At 36.9% G+C, this 17,377-nt stretch overlaps 2 protein-coding genes across 2 annotated transcripts in view; one reads left to right on the forward strand and one right to left on the reverse strand.

Annotated features, from left to right (window-relative positions):
* The window catches only part of LOC107561990 (uncharacterized), a 28,290-nt gene extending 24,259 nt beyond the window's left edge, over positions 1-4,031 (forward strand). The window contains exons 25-28 of the mRNA XM_016246545.1: positions 1,120-1,318; positions 1,982-1,988; positions 2,232-2,709; positions 3,748-4,031. Of these exons, the coding sequence (XP_016102031.1) occupies positions 1,120-1,318; positions 1,982-1,988; positions 2,232-2,709; positions 3,748-4,031 (968 nt within the window). The remainder of the gene's footprint in view (positions 1-1,119; positions 1,319-1,981; positions 1,989-2,231; positions 2,710-3,747) is intronic.
* A 9,647-nt stretch (positions 4,032-13,678) lies between these two features.
* The window catches only part of LOC107562007 (integrin alpha-M-like), a 32,618-nt gene continuing 28,919 nt past the window's right edge, over positions 13,679-17,377 (reverse strand). The window contains exons 21-31 of the mRNA XM_016246566.1: positions 17,185-17,326; positions 16,712-16,810; positions 16,556-16,635; positions 16,359-16,445; positions 15,919-15,997; positions 15,695-15,790; positions 15,528-15,608; positions 15,324-15,410; positions 15,088-15,201; positions 14,632-14,742; positions 13,679-14,526 (exon numbers count right to left, since the gene is read on the reverse strand). Of these exons, the coding sequence (XP_016102052.1) occupies positions 14,446-14,526; positions 14,632-14,742; positions 15,088-15,201; positions 15,324-15,410; positions 15,528-15,608; positions 15,695-15,790; positions 15,919-15,997; positions 16,359-16,445; positions 16,556-16,635; positions 16,712-16,810; positions 17,185-17,326 (1,057 nt within the window). The 3' untranslated portion in view covers positions 13,679-14,445. The remainder of the gene's footprint in view (positions 14,527-14,631; positions 14,743-15,087; positions 15,202-15,323; positions 15,411-15,527; positions 15,609-15,694; positions 15,791-15,918; positions 15,998-16,358; positions 16,446-16,555; positions 16,636-16,711; positions 16,811-17,184; positions 17,327-17,377) is intronic.

Below are 17,377 nucleotides of genomic sequence, written 5' to 3' on the forward strand. Positions count from 1 at the left end.
ATATCCATACTGAAAAATCAGATTCGCTATTGTGAATCTTTTGAATTGACATGACTTATCAGTCAGATCAACTTATAAGTCACTTAATATATGTATCAAAAACAATAAGAGTTTGAGAGATTCATGAGTGATATATATATATATATTATAAATTATACACACCCACCTACTGTACAGTGTTGGAGAAAGTTATTTTTAAAAGTAATGCATTGCAATATTGTGTTACTCCCTCAAAAAGTGTTACTCCCTAAACTAATTGCATTACTTAGTTACTTTTTATAGAAAGTAATTTATTACATTACTTTTGTGTTACTATTTCTCAATTGGGCTGGGCTTGCTTGTTTGTTTTTAATATGCAAATTCAGAAATAAAAAATTAAAAAAAAACATTTGTTAAGAAGATGGGATTAAATACGTAAAGGATATTTGTGTTATATTTAATTATCACAGGTTTGCATCATATTCTGAGTTTGTATTTCACTGTTTTTATTCATTTTGAGAAATACTGGATCTGTTTTTGTGCAAGTGAGATGAGTGAATGCATATTCACATTTAGTCTAGAACTACAGTTTACACAGTGCACGCAACTCCTCTGTACTTACCCCCAATTTCTCTTAACATGGGGACAGGAGAGCTGTCTGTCAAAAAAATGGGAAAACTTAATGGGAAAAAGTAACAGACATTTTCTTGGAAATCAAAAAGTAATGTGTTACTTTGCTAGTTACTTTTAAAAAGTAATCTGATTATGTAACTCGTGTTACTTGTAATGCATTACCCCCAGCACTGTATATACACACGTTTAACAATCAGCTATGAAAATATGTATTTTGCTTGGCCGCCTGAAAACAGCAACACAAGTTCAGGAATTAAAAATATTTTATGTTATGTGTGATTGGAAAGGATGACTTGAACATCATGCTTGTTAGATTATTTTGCATGAGTTATTACAAAAACTGTACATTTTGAATCAGGAACTAAACTTCGGTCCTCCACCTCAAAAAATTTAATATTAAAATAAATAAATAACTAAATAAAAATAAATAAATAAATAGGCGCATGAAGCCTTCTGTAGTAGTAGAAGTTCTTGCGTAACAACCTACATCATTGTCTTTTGTGTTAGCTTCCTCAGATGATGTTTCTAGTGCTCTGATATGTGGAAGAACCTCAGTTACCACCAGCAGCAGGATAGTAGGAGGTCAGAATGCTTCAGCTGGGCGCTGGCCCTGGCAGGCTAGTCTTCTTCGGTTAGGCAGGCACATCTGTGGAGGTTCTCTTATCAACAAAGAGTGGGTGCTGTCTGCTGCCCACTGTGTTCATGGGTAATCTCATTCAACTACTCGCAAATTAATTCCTCAACGTTCATTGATGCTTTGAGTAGCTTACATTTTAATTGAGGAATTTATTAAAGCCTACAGTAACTTATTTGATACGCTTATTTCTATGGCCTCTTAATTATCAACATGATCAAACCCTGAAAAACCTATTGCACACAATCTACTATATGCCTTCTGTCGCCTGATTGACTTTTTAAGCAAGTAAAAGTTCTTCCAAAAAAAAAAAAATCCACTATTAGGTTGTGGTTCATTGTGTTTTTTGTTATGAAATCTTTACTATTTTTTGTAAAGTAAATGTAAAAAAAAAACTTTTTTATATTATTAGTATTTCAAGATGAACACTTACTTGACTAAAGTAACCTAGGTTTACTTGATTATCCAAGCATCATTTTTTTCCATATTAAAATGTATCAAATATGATTCATCAGGCTTTTGAGTAGAGTTTATTTGTTCATCTCTCAGTCATCTTTGTATTGCATTGCATTATATGTTTTGAAGAGGTTTGTATTTATATATACATAATTGATGTACACAGTATACACACATATATTATGTAAACAAAAACTTTTATTTTGGATGCGATTAATCGCGATTAATCGTTTGACAGCACTAATATTCAGAGATGGGTTGTTTTTTTTGTTTTTTTAGATACTTGGTAACAAACTGTTTGATTTTAATAACAAGTTACATTTTGGCAAATGTGTATGTAGTGTAATTATGGTGTAGCCAACATGTAATACCATACAGAAGTTTGGGGTTGGTAAGATTTTAATGCTTTTGCTCACCAAGGCTACATTTATTTGAAAAAACAAAACAATAAAAAATCTTTCTGACATCAAATCTTTGAATGGTAGTGTATGTTTCTTTCTACAGTTATTTTATTGATGTGCATTTTCAGGGGGATTCAGGAGGTCCGATGGTGAGCAGGCAGAGCTCTGTATGGGTTCAGTCCGGTATCGTTAGCTTTGGGATTGGCTGTGCTCGACCTGAAACTCCCAGAGTGTTCGTCAGAGTATCACGTTATCAGGAATGGATCAGCTCCTTTGTGTGCAGCGATCCTCCAGGTTTTGTGCAGTTTACCTCTGCTGGAGCTGATCCTGACTACAGTTACAGCTGTCCTGGTCTTCCTCCTCCTCCTCCTACTACTACTCCTCCTCCTTCTCCTACTCCTACTCCTACTCCTTCTCCTTCCTCATCCACAAATGAATCTACAGTTCTATCTTCTGCAACATCTCCATCACAAAAATTTTGGCTATTATGTTTTCTGTTGCTTCTACCAATACTTGCCTTCATTTTATATGCAATGAAACACCGTTTGGGGTCATGCATTCAAAGATGCATTCACTTGATCAGAAGGGACAATAATGACATTTATAGTGATACAAAAGTTTTATTTTCCAAATAAATGCTGTTCTTTTGGAAATATTCAAAGAATCCTGAAAAAAAAGGTATCACAGTTTTCCCCCAAAATTTGAAGCAGCAAAACTGTTTTAACATTGGTAATAAGAAATGTTTCCTGGACAGCAAATTTATTAATGAAGAGTGAACTACGATCTTCAGGAAAAGCTGGAAGTTAATTCTAAAAATGTATCTTTATAAAATAATTACCAGGGTGGGGGGAAATTGGAAGCCTTTAGAAAATGAAGACATTTCTTTAGATTTCTTTACTGTGGAATAACCATTAATTCCACAAGTTGTCTATTAAGATTTATCTGTTTGAACATGTTGGTTTCCTCATCAACACACTGCAAGTCGTCTGGCTTTTGAATGAAAGATTTCTTCTTGCTAAAGATTTCACTGGTCATATACTACTAATCCTGCCTTAAAGGAATAGCTCACCGAAAAATGAAAATTTGCTGAAAATGTACTGCACCTCAGGCCATCCAATATGTAGATGAGTTTGTTTCTTCACGGGAACAGATTAGGAGAAATGTAGCATCACATCGCTTGCTCACCAGTGGATCATCTGCAGTGAATGGGTGCCATCAGAATGAGAGTCCAAACAGCTGATAGGGCTGAAATGATAAGTCAACATTATCGACAAGGTCTACAATTAAAAATTGTCAAAAAATAGTTTTTTGTGGAATAGTCTTCTGATCTCATTAGACCCAATTTCAGGTCCTGCAATACCATGGATTGACCAGTGGGGCGCTGTAGACTACTAATTCAGCCCTCCCAGACGCAAGAAGAAACCGAAGCAGACTGTGGGAAAGTTTTACAAAACTATAAAAATAAATATTAATAAATAAATAAAAATAAAAAATGCCCTGATGTACTCACAGCAAATTTCTTTTTCGTTCTTCATTTAGAGGTCAAAAGTTGTTTGATATACAGTACAGAAGCAGTTAAAAAAAATAACTTTACAGTATTCATGAACTCAAGCCTGACACTCTCAGCATTCCCAAACCCAGTAGTCTCTATACCACAGCCACTTCACGTCACGGCTGCCATCCCAGAGCCTCTTCACGTCGTGGCTGCCATTCCAGAGTCTCGTGATGACACTGAAGCCATTCCAGAGCCTCATCCCATCATGGCCGCCAGCTCTGAGTCTCTTCACAAGATGGCCACCAGTCCAGAGCCTCTTCACAAGATGGCCACCAGCCCAGAGCCTCTTCACCAGATGGCCACCAGTTCAGAGTCTCCAGCCATCATGGACACCACGCCAGAGTCTCCAGCTGTCACGGACACTACGCCATAGACTTCAGCCATCACGGACGCCACTCCATTGTTTCCGGCCATCATGAACAATGCACTTGAAGCTAGCAAGGCAGTGCCCAGACAACCGAGACTGATCTCCAGTTTGACGGACCTACTGCTAGTTTCAGCCAGAGCAGCTGGCATCCCAAGGGCCTCAGCACTGGCTATCACAGAGACTGGTCCCCTATCCTCAGTGCTCCCTGTAACGGTTGTAGCCATCCTGTGTGTTTTGGGCTACACACTGCTCTACTACTCCTCCAGAGCCTGCTCCAGTCCATAAGTCCGCTTCTGAGCCTGTTCCAGTCCATGAATCCACTTCTGAGCCCACTCCAGTCCATGGATCCGCTCCAGGGCCCACTCCAGCTTCTCCTGAGGTGGTGGCGTCCGCTTCAACTCCTCTCATGCCATGGCCAAGGAGACCGTTTGTGAACTCTATGCCTATCCAACCACACCCAAGGAGGCTATCCACCATAGCTTAACTCTCTTCCTATCCTGTCACAGCCAAGGAGGCCATCTCTGAACTCTCAGCCTGTCCTGGTATGGCTAAATATGCTGTCTCTGAACTGTCTGCGGTCCCGGTCCCTGCCATTTTTCCCTCTCTCCAGGGCCCACTCCAGCTTCTCCTGAGGTGGTGGCGTCCGCTTCAACTCCTCTCATGCCATGGCCAAGGAGACCGTTTGTGAACTCTATGCCTATCCAACCACACCCAAGGAGGCTATCCACCATAGCTTAACTCTCTTCCTATCCTGTCACAGCCAAGGAGGCCATCTCTGAACTCTCAGCCTGTCCTGTTATGGCTAAATATGCTGTCTCTGAACTGTCTGCGGTCCCGGTCCCTGCCATTTTTCCCTCTCACCACCAGACGTCTCCATCACCTATTCACCCTGGACTCCTTTTCCCATAATCCTCTCCCTAGGAACTAATTACATGCTTACCTGTTGCCTATCAGACAGGCTATTTAAGCTGCACTCATTCACACACACCTTGTGAAGTATTGTTTAGCACTGCGGACATTACAGAGCATTTCCCTTGTTTACCTTGCCTTGTTCTTTGCCTAGTATTGCCCTGTTCTTGCCTTGCCTTTTGATCTCGGACTGTATTCTTGCATTTTGTGATCATTTGCTGCCTGCCTTGACCATTGCCTGCTTATAGGATTACGCTTTTGTCTCACCCTGGATGTTTTTGTTTGCTAGTGTTTGACCCTGACTGTTTTGACTACACTCTATTTTAATAAAGCCTGCACTTGGATCCTCTACTCCATTGCCACGCTCATTCCTTACAATGTGAAAAATGGCTGTTAAAAGTCAATAAGATGGAATTTTTGTTTCAGATCTGTCATTGGAGCTGAAATGTGCTAGGCTTAAACAAAATATACACAAGCATGTAAGGCTGTCCCTTGCCACATATTCTAACTAATAAATAAAATAATGTCACTTTCTGCTTTAGCTTTCAGCTTTTGATGATGTCAAGCAATTATATTACTAGTACAATTGTGTAATTATACAATTACAATTATTATTCAATTTGTTACAATACAAATAAACATTTTGCATAACATTATCTTCTGAAAGTCATATATGTGTACATGGAACAAAATAAAAGGAAGTGATCAGTTTTATTTTTATTTTATTTTTTATTCACAACATTACCTCTTATAATGTTACGATAACCAAAGTCTTGAGGTAGATCAAGCATTTATCTGTGCACCACAAACTATGAATTTAATATAATGTTTTGGGGTGTTTTTTGCATTCCAAAAAACAAACAGACAAAAAATAAATAAAAAAGTAAAATTAGTTAGCTCCATATTGGAGATCTGCTTTATAGCAGAAAATCAACTTGTAATTCTGAGTGAAAGCAACGCAGACACTGTTTCATGTTTAAATGTAATGTTTTCGACCATTTAATGCATATTATTTGTAATTGATTTTAAATATATCACAGTTTGAAAATTACATTAAATGCAATTAGTTGAACTTTTGAGTTGTATTTTTTAACCACTTAAAATTCATTGACAGAACAATCTCTAAAACAAAATACACAAAAACCCTTTTTGCTGATGCACAAGAAAACCCCAACACTATACACAAAGTTACAACGCTTTGACTCACTTAGAAAGAGTCTGGAGAACAATGCAAAATAATTTTCTCCCTTACATACAAAAGTACCTAAACCTAAATCTCGCCATCACAGAAAACATCATTCTGTATGATTTATAAGCCTGTTTCCTCACTGGGAACCTAAAAATGTCCACAAGGTCAAAATGTATTTTGAAGTTAATACTATCCTTGTGGGGTCATTTGGTCCCCATAACAAATAGGATTACCAAAACACACACAATTAATACAGAAAATATATCCCCAGTTTCACAGACAAAGCAAAAAGTAAAGTCAATATTAAGTATGTGTTCTGAGTTTGTCACACCACAGAAAAATGTATTATTCACCACCCAGCCAAATTTAAATAGAAATAATAAAAATTAATTTAAAAAAAATTCACTAAGTACATAAAATGAGTTATCAAAATCTCAAAAAAATGGGCTGTATCCTCTGCTCTCAAACGCTAGGGGCGTGTCCACTGTCTGCGCTGAAACCACGCCCACTCGCAGGAAGGCTGCCACCTCTTAACTGTCAAATACCGCTACAACCTGAATGGATGCTCCTAGCAGCTTAATTGGATTTACAAAGCCATACATGTTTGAGCCTCCAGAGCCAGAATCCAGTTCAGAGGACCAGCTACCCGAGAATCAACCTCTCGGTCTGCAACAGAATGGTAAGGACAACGAGCTGTTTCGTAAGTTATCGCAACCAAGTAATATGCATTTCCGTGACGAAGGCATAGCTAGCTAGCAAACTGTAGGCTGACTAACGGCACTGATAGTAACTCGAGATTGAGTGGGTGAACTGATGCGAATGTGCTCTTGTTATAATGTTAAGGGAGGGGCCATGCTCAAAGGGAGGGGCCATGCTCAATGGCTCCAGTGTGTCATCGACAGTTATTATAGTGTTAGGGGAGGGGCCATGATCGGTGGCTCCGGTGTGTCATCGACAGTTATTATAGTGACTCGCAGGAAGGCTGCCACCTCTTAACTGTCAAATACCGCTACAACCTGAATGGATGCTCCTAGCAGCTTAATTGGATTTACAAAGCCATACATGTTTGAGCCTCCAGAGCCAGAATCCAGTTCAGAGGACCAGCTACCCGAGAATCAACCTCTCGGTCTGCAACAGAATGGTAAGGACAACGAGCTGTTTCGTAAGTTATCGCAACCAGGTAATACGCATTTCCGTGACGAAGGCATAGCTAGCTAGCACACTGTAGGCTGACTAACGGCACTGATAGTAACTCGAGATTGAGCGGGTGAACTGATGCGAATGTGCTCTTGTTATAATGTTCCATGCTCGATGGCTCCAGTGTGTCATCGACAGTTATTATAGTGTTAGGGGAGGGGCCATGATCGGAAACAATTCTCAGAATTTACTTTACAGGGGCTTTAAGCCTATAGTCCCAGACTAAAATGTAAGTCTGAGCTGTTTCAACTGAAAGAAATTTGCACTGACTGTTCTTAAAATATATAATTGCCTTTGTTTTGTCTCAAGATGCACACCAGTAATGTTTTTTTCTAAGGCATGTTTATAAAAATTAGTTAAATGCCCTAATTGAACTATTAGGCTTAGTCTAACTGACTTAGTCTAAGCCCTTTCTGTGAAACCAGGCCATAAGCTCTCAAACCTTTACTAGCACCAACATTAAACAGGACCAGAAGGTTTCTTCTAAAATCTTACTCCAGCATTAGTGAATGCAAGTTTGACTAAATAAAAAAGTTTAAAAAAAGAACTCCAAATGAGCTTGCTGGGAAGTGCTGTTTGTCAATGTCCCAGAAGCTCTCCATCGGCAGAAAACTTCAAATGTCATGAAGCTGCACACCATCTCTCCACAGTATGTGTGAATGGAAATGTTCCAAAGAGGCAGGAAAGTCAGAAAAAATACCTTGAGGAAAAAAAATTGTTATAAAACAGATCCAGTCATTATAAATGGTTCAACTGAGTGAAAGCAATACAGTTGCGGTCCAAAGTTTATATACACCTTGCAGTATCTGCAAAATGTTAATAATTTTAGCAATAAGAGGGTAGAGGGGTAGGATCATAAAAAATTGCAATTACTGTCCTGATTAAGCAGTTTATTCTGCAAGGCGTGTGTAAACTTTTGACCACATCTGCATCACCTAAGTGATGAATTACCTCAATCATCAGGGCAACATCGTAGTAGAATGCTGGGAGATGTTCCTTTTCCTTTCCCACAAACACCATAATTCCACTGACCACACCATCTTTACTGACACTGGGCTTTAAAAATAGATAACATTTGTATCAATGTTTTTATTCCTACTTTACAGGAAATAAAACAACTTTATCAGTTACCTAAATATAAATACCCCAAAACCCATGAAAATGAAAAAAGGTCATCTTCAATTTTTTCTCGTCTTGCCTTGCAAGCTTCTCTCGCACATCTTCATGAAGCATGTTTCTGTATTTACCACGTCTGGCACAGCAAAGCTGCTGCCCTCTTCCTTTGGTTTGTTACCTGTAAAACATATGATGATTAGAGGAGGATCTGTAAATGCACAGGTGGGAATGTATTACTTGCAAATCGAAAATATTCAAATCATTTAAAAGCCATAGGGATAGTTAGTGACTTGATGGCAGTTTTAGCTTGTAATGTGTGATCAGGGTGAGCTGGCTGGGCAACAATTCATTAAAAAACTTCTAACTTCAATACAGGTCTGTGATTCCACACTGTATATCCAGTCACAAATCTGTACTGATCTTGCAAAATGAATAAATAACTCCAGATAAGTACAAAAATATTACATATTACAAACACAAGCAGTATCTGAACATCTCACTTTTCAAATGCAAAAAGAAAAGAAAAGAATAATAATAAAAACATTATTTCTAGGGGTGGCTTATATATTGAATATTAGCCTACTGGTGGTTATAATATTGATTATGTAGATTAAGCTAAATATTACTAGATGAGATCTTTGAATTGCGTATCATTAAATTTAACTTTAAATCTTTTAGTTAAAATAAAATATTGTATTTTCAGCAGCCAAATTTCTCCTACACGTCCACACATGCGATCACATTCCGATATAAGACATTATAATGCAGTCATAGATAGGGTGACCAGATGTCCCTGTTTTCTGGGGACAGTTCTGGTTTTTGGTGTCCTGTCCCCGACTGGAGCTGTCCCCAGAAATGTCCCCGTTTTACAGCAAGTTCAAAACAACGATTACTTTCGCCAACAGAGGGCGCTGTGAGCTTCACTGATAACTAGTCACACGCCGCTACTTTAGCCATGAAGAACTTGGACTAGAGTCCAATTATCATCAATTATCAAAAGAGACACACCGTTATTGGTTTCAAGGTAGTCACATACTAACTATATACATGTTAAAACAAAGTAATACCAGAGATTGTCTTACTATAGGGAGATGAGAGGGTCTGTATTACTTGCTATTGGAGAAAGCTTAAAGGTCAACTTGGATCACGTGTGATTTCATAACCAATCACATTACAGTTGTGCGACACTCAATCGCTGTTTACAGATACCATAGGAATGAATGAGAAATACCGCAAGCTGTATCCCACCTGTTGCAAAAAGTCAGTGGCTTCTCTTATAAAACCGCAATTTTTTCGGTGTAAACTCTAAAAATAGTTAAATTCAAAAGTTTTTCTTAGTGTAAAACATGTTGGAGATTAGCCAATAGGCTGTAGATTCATTAAATGATAAGCTGTTTCCTTAAAAAAGATGTTTATTGAGCTTAGTGAAGCCTCTCCTCCATTGACATCCTTTCAAAAAAAAAAAAAGGCCTCTGGTCTCCTTACCCAGGTACTGGCAAACCGGAAGCATTAGCATTAGCCGCTACGCTTTTTTGGCTAAAAAGTTGCAGGCTTGCCTTTTAGTGGCTTTGGTAATACTGTTTGTGTGTACTTTATAACAAGGTATGATAAGGCGTGATTTTTTTGCACACAGTATTAAACATTCATCTTCATTCAACTTCTGCTGTCACAACTCTGATAATAATAATAATAATAATAATAATAAAATAAACAATTAAACTTGCAGAAAGCATATACTTTGTGGTCAAAATTAGTCTAAAATGCAATATTATAAGCCTGATTAGGGGTAGTAAAGATCAATTTCCGAAAGCATAAACATAACTAAAAATGTTAAATACAGTCAGAAAATTGTACAAATATTTGTTAAATACAGTTTAATTTATCATATGTTCTCATTTTTGTTTTATTTTTAGTGTTTTTGTAAAGTCATAATTTTGTTAAAATCCTGTTTTGATCTGTTTACTATTTGCAATAGTTATTATTTACTTTTCATAGTGTGATTTTGGAGAATTGTAGTCCTATTAATAAACTAGGGTATGTTTACATATACGTTTAGTCATTTAGCAGACGCTTTTATTCAAAGCGACTTACAAATGAGGACAATGGAAGCAATCAGAATCAACAAAAGAGCAATGATATACAAGTGCTATAACAAGTCTCAGTTAGCTTAACGCAGTACACGTAGCAAGTTTTTTTTATTATATAATAAATAAAAAGAATACAGATAGAATAGAAAAAGAATAGAGCAAGCTGGTGTTAGAGGCCTTTTTTTGGTTTTGTTAATTGTATAATAAACAAAAAGAAAACAAATAGATAGAATACAAAAAGATTAGAGAAGCTAGTGGTTTTTTTTTTAAGAAAACAAGTTTGTAAATGAATAGAGTGCAAGTTTAAAAGGGGCAGGGTTTTTTTAAGAATAGAATTAGAATAGAGAGTGCTAGAGTTAGAGGGTGAAATAAAGATGGTAGAGATGTGTTTTTAGCCGATTCTTGAAGATGGCTAAGGACTCAGCTGCTCGGATTGTGTTGGGCAGGTCATTCCAACAGGAGGGAGCATTAATTTAAAACTCAGTGAAAGTTATTTTGTGCCTCTTTGGAATGGCACAATAAAGTGATGTTCACTTGTAGAACACAAGCTTCTAGAGGGCACGTAAGTCTGTAGTAATTAATTTAGGTAAAGGGGTGCAGAGCCAGTGGTGGTTTTGTAGGCAAACATTAATGCCTTGAATTTTATGCGAGCAGCTATTGGTAGTCAGTGCAAATTCATAAACAGAGATGTGACATGCATTCTTTTTTTGGCTCATTAAAAATGTATCTTGCTGCTGCATTCTGGATTAATTGTAAAGGTTGGAAGACCTGCCAAGAGAGCATTGCAATAGTCCAGCCTGGACAGAACAAGAGCTTAAACAAGGAGTTGTGAAGCATGTTCCGAAAGAAAGGGCCTGATCTTCTTGATGTTGAATAAAGCAAATCTGCAGGACCGAGCAATTTTAGTAATGTGGTCTGAGAAAGTCAATTGATCATCAATCATAACTCCAAGGTTTCTGGCTGTTTTTGAAGGAGTTATGGTTGATGTGCCTAAATGGATGGTGAAATTGTGATGAAACGATGGGTTTGATGGAACCACAAGCAGTTCTGTCTTGGCAAGGTTGAGCTGAAGTTGATGGCACTTCATCCAGCAAGAAATGTCTGTTAGACAAGCTGAGAAGCGAGCAGCTATCGTTGGATCATCAGGATGGATTGAGAGGTAGAACTGAATGTCATCAACATAGCAGTGATATGAAAAGCCATGTTTCTGAATGACAGAACCTAGTGATGCCATGTAGACAGAGAAGAGAAGTGGTCGAAGTACTGAGCCCTGAGGCACCCCAGTCCCCAGTAGTTAGATGTTGTGACTTGGACACCTCACCTCTCCAAGATACCTTGAAGGACCTATCTGAGAGGTAAGACTCAAACCACTGGAGTGTGGTTCCTGAGATGCCCTTTGCCAGTAGGGTTGACAGGAGGATCTGGTGGTTAACCGTGTCAAAAGCAGTGAACAGATCCAGCAAGATAAGTATTGAAGATTTGGAATTCGCTCTTGCCAGTCTTAGGGCTTCAACAACTGAGAGCAAGGCATTTAACTCGGTTAAATGTCTACTTCTGAAACCAGACTGTTTGCTGTCGAGGAGGTTGTTCTGTGTGAGAAAGGCAGAGACTTGGTTGAACACAGCTCGTTCAAGTGTTTTTGCAAAGAAAGGAAGAAGGGAAACTGGTCTGTAGTTTAAGGTAGATATAGGATAAGGGTGGGTTTAAGATATAGGTTAAGGGTGGGTTTCTTAAGTAGAGGGGTTATACGAGCCTGTCTAAATGCTGAGGGGAAAACACCAGTGTGAAGGGATGTGTTAGTGATGTAAGTGAGTGCAGGTACACCTGTTTTTTAATTTTGTAGATAAGCACAAGAGAGATTTCAGTGAAATTTTGATCACTGAACTAGGAAATGTCCCCGGTTTTCATTTCAGAAATCTGGTCACCTTAGTCATAGATTATAGGACACGATTAATTCACATTCAGAGTCCATATTGCGAGAACAAATGGCAAAAATTAACAATAAAGAAAGCTTATACCAAGATATACTTACTTGACTCATTATTTGCAGTACATAAACTCTCCTCTGTAATCATCTAAACGCGGCGCTCCTTTGTTCTCCTCTTGTTTGATCAGCAAAGTTCCCTCACGCATTGCAATTACAGAAACATGGCAGACAGCGCATTTTTCAAACTCTGGTGAAGAAGTGCGCCGTCATGACGTAGTATTTTTGGTGCATACTGATTAAACAAAAGAGATACTTAAGGCATGATTAAATGTTATTATTTCAAGTTTTCTATTTCTGTTCAAGTTGTTCTAACTCATTGTTTAGTTAAACCAAAGACTATGGTTAGACGCATTCATGACTCATTCACCTAACTAAAAGTCAATCATTTTTTTACAGTGTAGTGTAGCCTAGTATAATTAAAATAAAATGTATTTGAATCCAAATGAATTTTGTTTACATTTGTTTAACTTTTGTTTGCAATGAATGCAATTAAATGTGTTTAAGCGACTTAGAACAACATAATGACATTGAAAGTATTCTGTACACAGATGTAAAGTACAGTATATTACTATTTGCCTACATACTGTACAAATACAGTACTCTCGTAAATGACACTGTATGTCAAATATTATGTAGAAAATTAAACTTCATAGAGTTCATAGAGCAGGAGCTGGTGATGGGTGATGAAAATTTTATTGAAGTATTATGTATAATAAGTGTATTAAAGTTTAGAAGAAAAATACATTTTAAAGGCATTAATGCACACAGTATGTATTATAGACAAAATACATTTAAAATACATTAACAAATGTAATTTTGGACAACACACTTAAGTTGAAATTAAAATAAATGATTTTGCATGTGCTTTAGTACATTGTTAAATATATCAAAAAAAGTGTACTTATTTTAAACACCATAAAATCATAACAATGTAAAATGTATGTTTAAGTAATACTTAATTAGACATTATTATACAGTACATTTTTAAAAAGTGCACTTAAGTATGTTAAGAAATATTGTCATTAAGTACACTTAAGTTGCCTTTCATTTAAATTATATTATATTATCTGCAAGTGCACTTTTTAAAAAGTATACTTTTAAGATTTGAAGTACACAAAAAATACACTTTTAATACAATTAAGCACACTTCTTTTTCACATGGGTTATATTGTGAGATAAGAGGTTATTTTATTTTATTTTATTTTTTCTGTGGTTCCTATTAATTCCACAAGCTGTCTAACGAGGTTTATCTGTTTGAACATGTCGGTTTCCTCATCAACACAATTGCATGTTGTCTGTGTTTTGAGTGAATTCGCTGACTTGCACTGCTTTCACTTCTCATTTCAAATAGTTCCGCTCACATTTCCTGGTGTTTGCAGAATTAGATGTTTCAGTTGTTAAAAGTCTGAAAATGGAGCCTTAATAAAAAAGAAATCCCACCCAAACCAGTCAAGCACAAAGCTGTCCTGTAGCCGATTCTAAAGTTTTCATTGGTCATGAATTACTAACTCTACCTTAGCCCTACCTCTAATGAAATGTAATGTGTGTTTAGGAAACATGTTTGAAAGCAGTCATTATTTTTGCAAATTTGTTAAGTGCACTGAAATCACACACTACAGATTTAAACCTCCCTGATGTAGTCATAACAGTATTTGAGGTGTCAGTAGCTGTTTCTCCTCCATTTAAAGCATCAGGTACAGCAGGCCCTTTTATTTAATAAGGACATTACAGAGTTTGTTAACGGAAAACGTATGATTATTGTACAAGCAGTATATCAATAATATTTGCAAGCATATGCATATAATAAGCCTCATTAATAAATTGGTCCTGGAAAATAATTTCACTTGCATGTAAGCCACATTTGAATCTTAAATACATCACTATTGTGGTTGATCTAAATGGGGTTGGTTATTTTTGTTTATTTTATATTTTGTGTTATTTTGTGGTTGGCCCCTCTTCAGGGCTTTCCTCTGCGTCCTCTAGCAGCTGCTTGTACTGGCTTTTGAAAAAACCAGCCTGAAAGGAAATAAAGCATATGCATTATAACATTGAAAAAGAAAACCCAAGGTATGTAGACTGCTGAAAATGAAAGGTTTGAAACTAAACATCCAGTATACACACCTTATAGAGGGCCGCTGTGAGGAGAGCCAGTAGCAGCAGTCCTCCTATTACACCTCCAGCGATCTCTTTAGTCAGATTCACCTCCTCATACACCTCCACTTGAGTATTAATCTACATACACACATACATCATACAATATTTCCTCTATATACCTATATATATATCCTCTATATATCTATAATATCCTCATTTCTAAGTCGCTTTGGATAAAAACGTCTGCTAAATGACTACATGTAAATGTAAATATTAGAAGATTTACCAATATAATATCATTGTGGTTGTAGGTATACATGGATTGGAAAATCTAATCTAATCATATGAACATATTTACATTGCACATTATAACCGTACATTCATTACGTTAAATGTTCATTTTTAGTTTTAAATGTTATTCTTTTTCAAATTTCATTTACATTTTCTAACATTTCTGGATAATCTGTAAAGAAAATGCATTACCTGAACAGACGGTGCAGTTTGTTGAGAATCAGAGGAAAATAAAACATATTTGCTCTGGTCATAATCCAGAGATGCTGAACTGACCAGATGGAAAACAGCTGCTCCGAGTCCAGTCTAAGAGAGACAGATCGTGACATTAAAAAAAATGATGACACAAAAATATGAATATATGGTTCATTTTGTGATATGAATTTGCTTTAAAAGTTGTAGACCTGCTCAATCCAGCCAGAGCTCACATTGCCAGTTATATTATAGAGCATCCTTTCATTCTTTATGAGAGTGACGTCACAGCTGAACTCGGCACACACCGCCACAGAGCAGTTCTGACACAAACACATCAGGGGAGATGGAGTAATGAGGTCAATGTGCAGAGAAGATAAAATCTTATACTTTTACGGACTTGTTTATGTTAGATCAGGGAATGAAACTAAATCACTCACCACCACACGATCCTTTTTAATTACTTCGACAAAATCAGTTACGACAGGTCGCTCATCCCTCTGTTTCACACAGCCTGGAATCTAAAAGCACATACTCTAGTGTTTGGTTGTTTTTATTTTGATGAATGTGAATCAGTATGGGCTTTTTCTAACACATTCATGTTTACCTGTATGTTTTTATTAGTCCAGATAGATTTATCTCCCAACATCACTGGTACTCTGATGAAAACTTTGAAACTTAGTTCTCTAAAGTCATTTTCAACCTGAAAGAGACCATTTTTGTAAATACATTGATATAGAAAAAGAGACATCGAACTCTAGTTTTGGATCAGACAATCTTTATCTAATTCAATTTTGTGTTCATGGAAGTGTGTGAATTTCATTACAGTACCTTTAGTATCTGTTTGACTGGTTTATCAGTATCATTTTTCTGTGCAGTAAAATTAATGTGGAGGGTTGAATCTTCATGTCTTATTCAAAATAAAAGGAAAAATGTGTCAAACAGTTTAATATTTGGTGTGTTTATACACACACACACACTACTGGTCAAAAGTTTGGAATCCTTAAGATTTTTTTTTTTATGTTTTTGAAAAGGCTTTACTCAAGGCTGAATTCATTTGGTAAAGCGTGCAGTAAAATAGTAATAGTATAAAACATATTATAAAGATCACAGAACCCTGTCTAAATCAAACATTAAACTTCAATTGGTTTTGCTTTAGAATCCCAGATTTTACTTTGAATATCAAGCGGAAACGTAACATCCATTGTCAAATCTGGGTGCCGAAACAAATCCAGTTGAGAATGTCTCTTATAGAGAACCAAAGCACTAACCTTATTAAGGCAATATAGATGGCATATTTGACTCCAATGCTTTTCTCTCTGAGTAATTCACTGGTTTGAGAATGTTTGTCATTCCCACTGTAAGTGATGATGGAGGGTTTTGATCAGTTTCTCATATGTGAGCAGCTACTCAAAATCTCACAGTTGAGCGATGCAGATGAAGGTGATATCTATCAAATGTGCCATACCTGTTGATTCTAGCAGTAAATTTGACCTGTTGATCGAAGGTGCTTTCTTTATTGATGCTGTATGTAATATGAAACACAGCCTAGAAGTGGACACAGAGAAAATGAGAAGTGCTAAAAAAATCCAAACGCACAGGACAGTTTTAAAAGTGACCTCACCTGAGCGTTGCCCTTGAGGATGGGTTTGCTTATGTGGCAGGTGGTCTTTCCAAATGTACCTTTTTGCTCACTGTCAAGAGATACACACTCCACTCTGCCCTGCTCAAACAGAAAATGATGCGTAAACATTCATTCAATAACAATAATTGTCATTCCAATTGCTATTCAAACCAAGGATGATAACTATCATGATATACTATAACTCTATGACAATTGGGAAGTCCACACCACAACTATAACGGTAACGACACAGAGGAAAATATCGCTGGAATCAATTTCAGAATGATTTTTTCCAGCTGATGAAACATTGACAGCCAATCAGAATCCACCCGGCTTTAAAGATCAGAAGACAACAGAAACATAATAAACAGAACGGCATTGTGAAATGGTGTGGACATTAATATAGTTATCGTTATAGTTATCTTTATAGATATCGTTTTTGGTGTCTTTTTTCAAAATCATTCTGGCTTTACCTGTTTAGATGTGATTCTCCTGTAGGAAAGTCCAAAGGGGTAGTTGAGGGTGAAGAATGTGTTGTATGAGTTTTCTCCTCTGTTCTCTACAATCACTGCCACATCGATTTCCTGCATGATCCCAACCTCGATATTTGTAGAACTGGATCACAGAAACAAAAGAGAAAATTTTTTTTTTATTGGAATGAAACAA

Source organism: Sinocyclocheilus grahami, unplaced genomic scaffold, assembly GCF_001515645.1.
Source record: "Sinocyclocheilus grahami isolate Dianchi unplaced genomic scaffold, SAMN03320097.WGS_v1.1 scaffold802.1, whole genome shotgun sequence".
Classification (NCBI taxonomy): domain Eukaryota; kingdom Metazoa; phylum Chordata; class Actinopteri; order Cypriniformes; family Cyprinidae; genus Sinocyclocheilus; species Sinocyclocheilus grahami.